At 46.8% G+C, this 13,146-nt stretch overlaps 1 protein-coding gene across 1 annotated transcript in view; it reads right to left on the bottom strand.

Moving 5' to 3' along the window:
• Positions 1-293: 293 nt before the first annotated feature.
• The window catches only part of LOC121863441, a 24,344-nt gene continuing 11,491 nt past the window's right edge, over positions 294-13,146 (bottom strand). Inside the window, exons 4-6 of the mRNA XM_042362103.1 lie at positions 5,482-5,572; positions 3,317-3,466; positions 294-1,046 (exon numbers count right to left, since the gene is read on the bottom strand). Of these exons, the coding sequence (XP_042218037.1) occupies positions 830-1,046; positions 3,317-3,466; positions 5,482-5,572 (458 nt within the window). The 3' untranslated portion in view covers positions 294-829. The remainder of the gene's footprint in view (positions 1,047-3,316; positions 3,467-5,481; positions 5,573-13,146) is intronic.

Raw genomic sequence — 13,146 nt, 5'->3', positions numbered from 1 at the left:
TAATCCCAGGGTGTCACCAGGTACTGCAGGTGTCACCAAGTACTGCAGGTGTTACAGGTAATCCCAGGGTGTCACCAGGTACTGCAGGTGTCACAGGTAAAGGGTGTCCCAGGGTGTCACCAGGTACTGCAGGTGTCACAGGTGTCAAGGTACTGCAGGTGTTACAGGTAATCCCAGGGTGTCACCAGGTACTGCAGGGTGTCACCAGGTAACCCCAGGTGTCACAGGTAACCCCAGGGTGTCACCAGGTACTGCAGGTGTCAATCCCAGGGTGTCAGGTAATCCCAGGTGTCACCAGGTACTGCAGGTGTTACAGGTAATCCCAGGGTGTCACCAGGTACTGCAGGTGTCACAGGTAACCCAGGGTGTCACCAGGTACTGCAGGTGTCACAGGTAACTCCAGGTGTCACAGGTAACCCCAGGGTGTCACCAGGTACTGCAGGTGTCACAGGTAATCCCAGGGTGTCACCAGGTAATCCCAGGTGTCACCAGGTACTGCAGGTGTTACAGATAATCCCAGGGTGTCACCAGGTACTGCAGGTGTCACAGGTAACCCCAGGGTGTCACCAGGTACTGCAGGTGTCACAGGTAACTCCAGGGTGTCACAGGTAACCCCAGGGGTGTCACCAGGTACTACAGGTGTCACAGGTAACCCCAGGGTGTCACCAGGTACTGCAGGTGTCACAGGTAACCACATGGGGTCACCAGGTACTACAGGCGTCACAGGTAACCCCAGGGTGTCACCAGGTACTGCAGGTGTCACAGGTAACCACATGGGGTCACCAGGGACTGCAGGTGTCACAGGTAACCCCAGGGTGTCACCAGGTACTCAGTAGCTGGGCCTGAGGTGGTCATTTCGCCTGCGGTTGACCCTGGAGTGGGCGGTCCTGTAGATTGTCATCATCTTCTTGACGGAGTAAGGACACCTGGCGTACAGGTGTCGGCACTTGTTTTGTGACCCCTGAGAGAACCCCAGGTGGGAGGCGTACGAGTAGTAGAGCTCCGGCGTGGACATCACCTGCAGGTCCTCCGTGGACACCACGCCCCTGGAGGAGACAAGTAGTTATTTACCTGGTGGAGAGGACGCAGGTAGTTATGTGAGTGTCGGTATAATATCGATTACATTTAAGTCACCATAATGAATGAGCCTATAATATGCTTTTCCCTGGCCAGTTAGGGCAGCATTGAGAGTGTGAGTCAGGCATATCTTGACACACACACACACACACACACACACACACACACACACACACACCACTCGGCCAAACCCATTCAGTTGTAAACTATGTTATCTTGACAAAGTTAAGGTCGGTCAGATTTGGCAGGAAAGTGTTTTTTAATAATCGTAAACTGTCGAGGATGGTGACCATGTTGTGTAGGACTGTGAGTGGTGGCGTGGAGTATTGGGGCGGCTGAGGGATGATATGGTGGAGGGCGTCTACAGCAGAGAAACAAAACAATAATAATATCTACCCGATAACAGTTCACCCCCCCCCCCTTCCTCCCAGGCCGTGTACACACAACTCACTGCTCAAAGTTTACATGAAACATCGACTATTAAACTATTTTGAGAACTACAGTACAAGTATTTTAAGTAAACATGAGACGTTAACTACTCCGATGTTAGACTTTCTTCACCTAAGTAGTTTAGTTAGTTAACTTCACGCAAAGTGACTCGTGCAAGTGAAGTCGAAAAAAGTCAAGTCTATTCATATTAAAAAAAAATTTCTAAAAATATTTAAGTCCAAGATGTCAACTCTAAGATATTATAAAAATAAGCCTAGTAAAAATAAAGTTTGAAAATATTCCTCCTCATCCATCAATGGGTTCAAGTTTAAACCCTCGACCATCAAAGAGTTCAAGTTTAAACCCTCATCCATCAAAGAGTTCAAGTTTAAACCCTCGACCATCAAAGAGTTCAAGTTTAAACCCTCGACCATCAAAGAGTTCAAGTTTAAACCCTCGACCATCAAAGAGTTCAAGTTTAAACCCTCTACCATCAAAGAGTTCAAGTTTAAACCCTCGACCATCAAAGAGTTCAAGTTTAAACCCTCGACCATCAAAGAGTTCAAGTTTAAACCCTCGACCATCAAAGAGTTCAAGTTTAAACCCTCGACCATCAAAGAGTTCAAGTTTAAACTCTCATCCATCAAAGAATTCAAGTTTAAACCCTCGACCATCAAAAGAGTTTTAAACCCTCGACCATCAAAGAGTTCAAGTTTAAACCCTCGACCATCAAAGAGTTCAAGTTTAAACCTCGACCATCAAAGAGTTCAAGTTTAAACCCTCAACCATCAAAGAGTTCAAGTTTAAACCCTCAACCATCAAAGAGTTCAAGTTTAAACCCTCAACCATCAAAGAGTTCAAGTTTAAACCCTCAACCATCAAAGAGTTCAAGTTTAAACCCTCGACCATCAAAGAGTTCAAGTTTAAACCCTCGACCATCAAAGAGTTCAAGTTTAAACCCTCGACCATCAAAGAGTTCAAGTTTAAACCCTCGACCATCAAAGAGTTCAAGTTTAAACCCTCGACCATCAAAGAGTTCAAGTTTAAACCCTCATCCATCAAAGAGTTCAAGTTTAAACCCTCATCCATCAAAGAGTCCAAGTTTAAACCCTCGACCATCAAAGAGTTCAAGTTTAAACCCTCATCCATCAATGGGCTAAAGACTTCCAATAACAACTTACTACTAACTACGACCAGGTAATACGGCGAACGAACCAACGAGGTCACGGGAGAAGTTAAGCATCTCCAGGTTAATTGGACTCATTAGGGTAGTTAGTTGGGTCGGGTAGATGACGTAAACGAATTTTCAGTGTCCGATAATGAGGAGTGGGAGGCCGACCTGAAGCTATTGTTACCCTATTAAAACAACATGGGCAAAGCGATTCACCAGATGAGAGGAGGAGGAGGAGGGGAAGATCGAGGGAGTGAGGGAAGGAAGAGTGGGGTGAGGGAAGGAGGGAGGAGGGGACAGCAGCAGCAGCAGTAGTAGAGAAGGAAGGAGGGGAGAGGGGACAGTAGTAGAAGAGAGGAAAGGAAGGGGGAGGCGGCAAGATTAGTAGAGAGAACAGAAGGAATACAGAATGTGGGAGAGTGACCCGCTGGAGTCCCACTTGAATTATAGTACAGGAGATTTAGAAAAGGTCAAGGTCAAGACCCCAGACTGAGTTACTTGCGTTGGGCTCACGAAATAGATCTACATAAGGTTATAGATAAAGCTTCCACTCTCTGTTTACCTTTCGTAATAGGACTATATATTGTGAAGGCCCCAAACATAAGGAGACATCTTATTTAAGTAATCTCAGGAGCTCACTTGAAGAATGAGAGTAATTCCTTGGCAGCCAACTCACAGGTCAGCTTCAGGCCGCACCAGTTGTTGTCATTGGCGTATATATTCTCGAAGTTGGCCGCCAGGTCAGGATCTTCCCGGGTCTCCGCCAGCAGCGACCTCAGGTCACGCTTCCTGAAGAAAGGTAAAGGTTAGGTCATGTTTCCTTTCCCCGCCCAAACATCTAATCTCCACCCCACTCCTCGACGCCTTCAATTCTCCATTACACACCTTCATAATATATATATATATATATATATATATATATATATATATATATATATATATATATATATATATATATATATATATATATATATATATATATATTGCAGTATGTGTGTAAAGCACAGTGTGTATTTGTTGATATTGTTATTGATTTTGAAACAGTTTATTTGGTCAGACAATATAGACACAGAGTTGTTAATATTAACGATATTGACATAGCTGAGCCAACTGGGCTCTCTTAGTGGCACCTGATATACTGTACAGTACAATCAAACACAAAAGTCGTGTTACGGTTTTGTCCGAAGATTAAATGTAACTCGTGATACATTATGACAGCCCCCTACCACAAGGCAGAGAGCACCAAAAGTTTAGCTCTTCGGCATATGTTTTCACCAAATTTCACGACACGACTTTTGTCTTTCATTGTACATTATCTCAAGGACGTATTATGGAACATTTAGTATCATCTGAATTAGTACACGTAACATGGTGTTAATGAGACCTCATCAGATTGTTACCATCATTATCACTTTTATGTATTTAATTTTTTTTTATTTGTGTGTTTGTTTGTGTAGATGTTCACTATGCACGCCATAGTTTTTAAGATAGAAAGCTGAAATTTGGTAAGCTTTGGCCTACTGTATGTACACAGCCCCGAGAATGCTCACAAATGTCTAAATTACCAAGACTACGCACATAAAATAGCGCTACTCGTGACACCTGCGTGAGCCGGGGACCGTTGTCGGGGTGTTGAGGCAGCACCCATTTTGGTTAAATTTACTTCGTCAAAGACAAACCCGGGCAACACCGGGTGGTCCCCCTAGCCAAGGGTGAATAAACGTACTGGTAAGAGTTATTCAAAGTTTGCTGCTTATACTAAAACAAATATTTAATTTGGTATGTTATTATACGTTTATTTTAATTATAAATCCTGCATATGGAGTAAGAAGTCGAAATAATACAACTGTTAATTTGTTTGAATCCCAACTGCAGCAGGCCCAGAGGGAGGGAAGGAGGGAGGAGGCGATGGCAGGAAAAATCGCTGCTCCGGGAGCTGATCCTGCGCTCCTCGTTTAATTCTCGTCAAATCCCACTTAATCTTAGCCTTTAGAGTACAGCATAATCCTCGTGCTCACTTGCTCATTGTCACATAACACAAAAGCATTACAACATGTCTTGGACTGTGTCATGGATAACCTGACCAGGCGTTATATGAAGCAGCCAGGGAGCTGGGGGCCACATACGGTGTCATGTGGAGGAAGAAGACGTGCACTAACTAGCTGGAGTACTGGGTGAAAACTACTGCACAGTGTTGACGTGTGTGAGGACGTACTGGGTGATATACAGCACAACACGAAGGTGGTCCCGGCAACCACCTCACGGTCTCCACCAGGTGAGTCAACACCTTCAATATCTCCATCCATCGTCCTGGTGATATTCTGCACACTACCTCTCACCCTCACACTACCTCTCACCCTCACACTACCTCTCACCCTCACACTACCTCTCACCCTCACACTAACCTAACCTAACCTAACGTAACCTAACATAACATAATCTAACAATCTATACATCCGAGATCCGCTTAACTATATGTGAGGATTGATAGGGTAATTTAGGGTGGGAATAATTACTACATTATTAACCAAGTACGGAGGACGATCTGTGTGTGTGTGTGTGTGTGTGTGTGTGTGTGTGTGTGTGTGTGTGTGTGTGTGTGTGTGTGTGTGTGTGTGTGTGTGTGTGTGTGTGTGTAGTGTTTGTTTTATAGTGAATACAACGCTAGTCATGTTTACTAAAAACACACATACTCTGCCCACACACACACACACACACACACACACACACACACACACACACACACACACACACACACACACACACACACACACACACACACACACACCGTAGAAGTGAATCACCTGCGACCAGCGAAGAGTACAGCGTGGGCTATGGTGAGGAGTGTAGCGGCCGTGGCAGTCCCCAGCCCACCGTATAGCAGCGCCCCCTCCGCTGTAACACACAAGGGGTTAGGTTACGGTATTGTGAGAGTGAGGGGTCGTGTGGGAGTGAGAGATATTGATATTGAAACAACTTATTTAGCCAGAAAAACACAAATACACAGTCGACAATAATAACATTAACATGGCTGAGCCAGTTGAGAGCCTGAGCTCCCTTGAAGGCACCTGATATATACTGTACATTTATCTCAAGGAAGTATTATGTATCTTTTAGTAACATCTGGAATAGTACACATAGATAGCATGGTGGAAGTAAGACTATATCAGAATGTTACCACGGTTTATCTCTTCCTTATTTATTTAGTGATTTTATTAATTTATTTTTAACATTTATAAGTATATACATATTTTTCAATGGTGTTGATATACATAAATATGATAAAGGAGTGAAGCAGTACAACATGGGTTGGAACTAGAGGACACAGCTGTCAGTATCATGTCTAGTCGACAAATATAATTATTGCAATGGTAATTTCTATCTATCTCCATGACTAACTATAATATTATGGTTTTGGTGGTACAATATAAGCAGGAATATAAAGTAGGTGTTACAAGATTATTAATACTTAGACAATAGATCCTTTTAAGGGTTATTTTTAAAGGAAGGGAGTGTAGTCTTTGCTGGGATGGTTGGGGGTAAGTTGTTCCACACCTTCACACGGTGATATTTTATTGAGGTCTGGGACTGAGAGGAGCGCATGGGGGGTGGTTTTAGTAGCTCTGGGTGTCTTAATTTGTATCTCTGATTATTCTGGAACTGAAAATAATTATTGTCAATGAAGTTTTGTTCGTTAGTGTGATCAGTTTTCAAGAAGGTCATTGTCGGCACAACTCTCTTCTGTGCAGTAATCAGGGGTCGTGTTTTGAAGAGCCAGAGGCCCCCCCATAGGTAGTATAAGGGTGAGACGTAGTGTGAAGGTGAGAGGTAGTGTGAAGGTGAGAGGTAGTGTGAAGGTGAGAGGTAGTGTGAAGGTGAGAGGTAGTGTGAGGGTGAGAGGTAGTGTGAGGGTGAGAGGTGTGAAGGTGTGAGAGGTGGGTGAGGTGGGGGGAGGGTGAGAGGTAGTGTGAAGGTGAAGGTGAGAGGTGGTGTGGGGTGAGGGAGGGTAGAGGTGAGGGGTGAGAGGTAGTGTGGAGGGGGTGAGGTGTGAGAGGTGAGGAGGTAGTGTGGAAGGTGAGAGGTAGGGGAGGGGTGAGAGGTGGGGAGGGTGAGAGGTAGTGTGAGGGTGAGAGGGGTAGTGTGGGGTGAGGAGAGGGTGTGAGGGGTGAGAGGTAGTGTGAGGGGTGAGAGGGTGGTGTGAGAGGGTGGAGGGGAGGAGTGTGAGGTGGAGGGTAGTGTGAGGGGTGAGAGGTAGTGGTGTGGGGTGGGAGGGGTGTGGAGGTAGGAGGTGGTGTGAGGTTGAGGGGGGCTGGAGGTGAGGGTGAGAGGTGGGGGTGAGAGGTGAGAGGGTGGTGGGAGGGGTGGAGAGGGTGAGGTGGGGTGAGGTGAGGTGGAAGGGTGGGGGAGGTGGGTGGTGAGAGGTAGTGTGAGGTGGGGAGTGAGGTGCAGAGGTAGGAGGTGGTGTGAGGTGAAGGTGAGGTGGTGTGGGGTGAGGAGGTGGTGTGGGGTGGGGGAGGTGGTGAGGTGGAGGTGGTGTGTGGGGTGAGAGGTGGAAGGGTGGGGGTGGTGTGGAGTGAGGTGAGAGGTAGTGGGGTGGGGAGGGGTGGGGAGAGGTAGTGTGGGGGGTGTGAGGTGAGGTTGAGGGAGGTGGGTGAGGGTGAGGTGGAGTGTGGGAGGGGTGGAGGTAGGGAGGTGAGGAGGTAGGGTGGGGTGGTGAGAGGGTGGAGGGTGAGAGGTAGTGTGAGAGGTAGGTGAGGGTGAGAGGTAGGAGGGTGAGAGGTGAAGGTGAGAGAGGTAGTGTGAGGTGAGAGGTAGTGAAGGTGAGGGTAGGGAGGGGGAGAGGGGGAGGGGTGAAGTGTGGAGGGGTGAGAGGTAGGAGGGAGGGAGAGGTAGGGAGGGAAGGAGAGGTAGTGTGAGGGGGAGGGGTGAGAGGGTGGTGTGAGGGTGTGAGGGGTGGGAGGGTGGGAGAGGTGGTGTGAGGGTGAGAGGTAAGGGTGGAGGGGTGTGGGGTGGGGGTGGAGGTGAGAGGTGGTGTGGTAGGTGGAGGTGTGTGGGGCGGGGGTGGGTGAGACTGAGGAAGTGGTGTGGGGTGAGTGGTCAGGGGGTGGGAGGGGTGAGAGGTAGTGGGGTGGGGAGGTGGTGTGGGGGTGAGAGGTGGAAGGTGAGAGGGTGGTGGGGGTAAGGAGGGTGGTGTGGGGTGGGAGAGGTAGTGTGGAGGTGGTGGGGGTGAGAGGTAGTATGAGGGTGAGAGGTAGTGTGAGGGTGAGAGGTAGTGTGAGGGTGAGAGGTAGTATGAGGGTGAGAGGTAGTGTTAGACAATTGGGGCCAGTATATAGAGCCAGGGGTCAAGAGGTGTTCCTGGCTTACCTGTCCTAAATTATTATAATAAAAACATGATGACGCACTGTATACTATAGCGGCTCTGAGTAATGACTACAAGTAATTGTGTTTAGATATATATTTACTCTCTCTCAGTCAAGTCATCATCATCATCATCATCATCATCATCATCATCATCATCATCATCATCATTATCATCATCATCATCATCATCGTCGTGTCTGAGGGTTGGCGACTATGGCCCTCTGTTTCAACCGTATCCCGGATCTCTTTCTTAAGCCAAATTGATATTTTTTTTCACTTCATATCTTTCTCTTCTCTTCTTCTTCCCCCTTCCCCTCCCTTATTTCCCCTTCCCTTCCTCCTTCCCCCTTCCCTTCCTCCTTCCCTTCTTTCCCCTTCCCTTCACCCCTTCCTGGAATGTCGCATCTCCCTTATAACAAGAACTATGATGATAATTAAGGATAACGCACAAGGGTATGAGGAAAGGGATGTCAGGGGGAGGGAAGGGAAGGGCTGTCAGGGGGAGGGAAGGAAAGGGCTGTCAGGGGGAGGGAAGGAAAGGGCTGTCAGGGGGAGGGAAGGAAAAGGCTGTCAGGGGGAGGGAAGGAAAGGGCTGTCAGGGGGAGGGAAGGAAAAGGCTGTCATGGGGTGGGAAGGGAAGGGCTGTCAGGAGGAGGGAAGGAAAAGGCTGTCATGGAGAGGGAAGGAAAGGGCTGTCAGGGGGAGGGAAGCGCTGCCAGGAGGAAGGAGGGGGAAGGGTGAGTGAATGTAAGAGCAGTGGCCCCCCTTGGCCATGCTCGGCCCATTCCCCAAGTCCCTCTCCCCGACCCATCCTCACCACCGGGATATTAACATAATCAAAAGTGACAATTTTATATCGGAAAGAAGTAGGACCAGTGATGAACAGTGATGAACAGTGTTTAAGCCAGTGAATTCACCACCAGACAGTACCAGTGAAAGCCGTGACCCACCAGTGAGATAAGCACCCCTGGGAACCATCCTCTGACCAGATGGTGTTAATCTGTCCACCCCGGGAACAACAGCAGGTCGGCTATGCACCTGACTGCGAGATAACACAACATCACCGAGCAGAGTGAGGTACTGTGACATCACCCCACACCACCCGATGTCTCCATGACCACGTGAGGTCCTTCATATCAACACCCGAGGACGAGTTACTATACCACGTGAACACCGCACCACCTGGTGTCCCCATGACCACGTGAGGTCCTTCGCAAAACTACACGAGGACTCCGCAAAACTACAGGAAGATCTAAACAAATTTTTCGAATGGTCTGAAAAATGGCAGATGAAATTCAACATGGACAAATGTAAAGTACTCAGTATAGGAGATGTAAACAGGGAAACCAGATACCAGATGAACAACGATGCCATAGAGAAATCCGACTGCGAGAGAGATTTAGGAGTAATGATAAGCAGGAACTTTAAGCCAAGTAAACAATGTGTTTTTGCTCGTAACAAGGCTAATAAAGTACTTGGGTTCATACAAAGGAGTGTTAGTTACAAGACTAGTGAGGTCATCCTAAAACTGTATCTTGCTCTTGTGAGACCACACCTGGACTACACACCTGGACTACGCAGTTCAGTTCTGGTCACCGTATTACAGAATGGATATAGAATCCTTGGAAAGAATTCAGAGGAGAATGACAAGACTAATCCCGGGCATTAGGAACCTTGAGTATAGAGACAGGTTAAAGCATCTTAATTTGCACTCCCTCGAGAGATGTAGAGCGAGGGGCGACCTGATAGAGGTGTATAAGTGGAAGTCAGGGCTAAACAAAGGGGACATTACAAAGGTACTCAAACTATCCAACCAGGAGCGAACTCGTAACAATGGTTTTAAATTAGACAAATTTAGATTTGGGCGTGAAATAGGTAAACACTGGTTTGGAAACAGAGTAGTGGATGAATGGAACAAGTTACCAAATATCATCATTAAATCTGAACAGCTGAAAGCTTCAAACATAGGTTGGATGCTTATATGAGCATGGGTTGGGTGTAAAACGGACTGCTCCAGTATGGGCCAGCTAACAGGCCGGCTGCAGTTTCTCCATTCTGTGTTCTGTGTATACTACCACCTGAGACGAGTTAATATTAACGCGAACACCGCACCACCTGGCGTCCCCATGACCACGTGACGTCTTTTATATCAACACCTTAGGACGTGTTACTACACCACGAACACCACACTACCTGGAAAGTCTCATGACCACGGGAGGTCCTTCATATCAACTCCCCGAGGATGAGTTACTACCACGTGGACACCACCACCCAGTCCCCATGACCACGTGAGGTCCTTCATATCAACACCCGAGGATGAGTTACTACACCACGTGAACACCGCACCACCTGGTGTCCCCATGACCACGTGAGGTCCTTCATATCAACACCCGAGGACGAGTTACTACACCACGTGGACACCGCACCACCTGGTGTCCCCATGACCACATGAGGTCCTTCATATCAACACCCGAGGACGAGTTACTACACCACGTGAACACTACACCACCTGGTATCGCAATGACCAGTCATTTGTCTAGTGTATATTTTCAACCTTCGGGCTGCAGAACTTTTTCAATAAACCGTTAATTATTATTATTATTACACATACACACACACACATACAATATAATAAAGAACATGGGCCCAGCAGTTGTTGTAGAGGAAGGGGAGGAGCCAAGATATCTCTCTCTCTAAGGTAGTGGCCAGCTACCAAACAGGGAGGTACTACTGCCTGGGAAGATATTGGAAGCATAATGTGTTGTCTAATGGTAGACCCTGCTGCTATATGACGTCACAAAAATTGTGACTTTCTGCCTCATTTACACACAATTGCAGGGTCTCAATTGTTTCTCTTACTTTGACAACATAACTTACATATATTGTTTCTCACTATTGATTTTTTTTATGGTCCTTTATTATTATTATTATTATTATTATTATTATTATTATTATTATTATTATTATTATTATTATATTATACAGTACTGTATTATTTTTGTATTTAATATATTTTTTAATTTTATTATTATTATTATTATTATTATTATTATTATTATTATTTCGCCCCCCAGGTCCTGAAGGTTATCTGACCTGTGCCCTGTCGGGCTAATCCCGTAAAAATAAAAAATAAATAAAAAAAATACAAGGAAAACCTGGACCAAGCAGCAGTTGTTGTGGAGGAGATAGTGAGGACAACAACAACATAATGTTCACCTGTTGCAACAATCATCGGGCAGCCTCTTATCGTGTCTCAATTGTACTGTACGATCTTCAAGTGACTTTAAGGTCGATTATCAGAGTTGGAAAGTGTAGGAGAATTGACCTCATTGGTGATGTTTGTTGGATGTCCCTGTCTTACTCCTGGTATTTGTGGATTGGATATTGTAAAAATCAGTGTGGTGGGATTTTGTGGTGTTGTGTTCCCCAAACTGTAGCTTACTAAATCAAAGGAACTTAGAGATTTAATAGACAATGCGGCGATGCTCAACCCTAGCCACCTCCTTATTATGGGGGACTTTAACTATGGCGACATCGACTGGAGAAACGAGTGCACCCCAAATGACTTGAATAACCCTGCTACTCTTTTTGTAGAAAATCTGAGAGCTAATTTTCTGTTCCAACATGTGAGAGACCCGACGCATTACAGAGGGGAGCAAACACCCAAGACACTGAACCTCATCATAACAAACGAGGAGGGTATGGTGGCCAAGCTGGAACACCTTGCCCCAGTTGGCACCAGTCACCATATAGTGTTGTCATTCAGATTTAATTGTTACTAAGTTAACACAAGCCAGGCCAAGGTACAAATATTACAAGGGAAATTACGACTGGATGAGGGAGATGAGGAGTATCCACTGGCCTGACTCATTAATGCATTAGAACACAGACACTACGCTGATTATCATAGCCAGTCAAGTGACCCATTGATCGATAAATTTATACCCAAGACCAAACCCAGGAGACAGCTACACATGAACCCTGCGGCGGTTGACAAAGTCAAGAAAACCCAGATATTCAAGACGTGGGTTGGGTCAAACGATGAACAGGACAGAAGGATGTATGCAAGAGCCAGAAACCAAGCAAAGTCAGAGTGTAGAAGGGCTGAAAAGGAGTTCCAGAGGCTGGTTGTAAGCGTGGTTAAGTAAAACTCAAAGGCGTTTTACCGCTATGCAAATCCTGATCGAGACCTGTTACCATGTTTTAAATACGAGATAGTGACACTTCCTGAATATTAATGTAGTCACCGTTGAAGACCCCTCGTGTCATCGTACCTTGTGTGTCATCATTACGATTGCCAAGGATGACCACACCTCACCTTCCACCAAGGATGACCACACCTCACCCTCCACCAAGGATGACCACACCTCAACCTTCACCAAGGATGACCACCTCACCTTCACCAAGGATGACCACTCACCGACCAAGGATGACCACACCTCACCTCCACCAAGGATGACCACACCTCACCTTCCACCAAGGATGACCACACCTCACCCTCAACCAAGGATGACCACACTCACCCTCCACCAAGGATGACCACACCTCGTGCAACTTCTTTGATAAGTACGGTATTTTTCAACCCAATATACCCATCTCTCTCCCCCAACGGCCAACACCCACCTCTCCCTCCAGCACTCCACCTTCTTCCTCCAACACCCACCTCTCTCTCCTCCAACACCCACCTCTCTCCCTCCAACACCCACCTCTCTCCCTCCAACACCCACCTCTCTCTCCCTCCAACACCCACCTCTCTCTCCAACACCCACCTCTCTCTCCTCCAACACCCACCTCTCTCTCCCTCCAACACCCACCTCTCTCTCCCTCCAACACTCCACCTCTCCTCCACACCCACCTCTCTCTCCCTCCAACACTCCTCCCTTCCTGCCTGGCAAACAGCCCCTCCTCATCTACCCTAAGAGACTGTCTCGTCGTTCATCAATACTCTTCTTTATGTGGCCAGGACCCCTTAACACGGGTTCGAACCCCTCACCATAACACAGCCCTCATCCTTACCTACCGTTCACCTGTGACCTCTCATTAGGAACATTATGCATCTGTACCCTACTCTCACCTCATTGTTCCGTGGCTCCCCGACCTGCAGA

Source organism: Homarus americanus, unplaced genomic scaffold, assembly GCF_018991925.1.
Source record: "Homarus americanus isolate GMGI-L3 unplaced genomic scaffold, GMGI_Hamer_2.0 scaffold15413, whole genome shotgun sequence".
Lineage (NCBI taxonomy): Eukaryota > Metazoa > Arthropoda > Malacostraca > Decapoda > Nephropidae > Homarus > Homarus americanus.
Note: the sequence above shows the minus strand (reverse complement) of the source record. Positions and strands in the feature narration are given on the sequence as shown.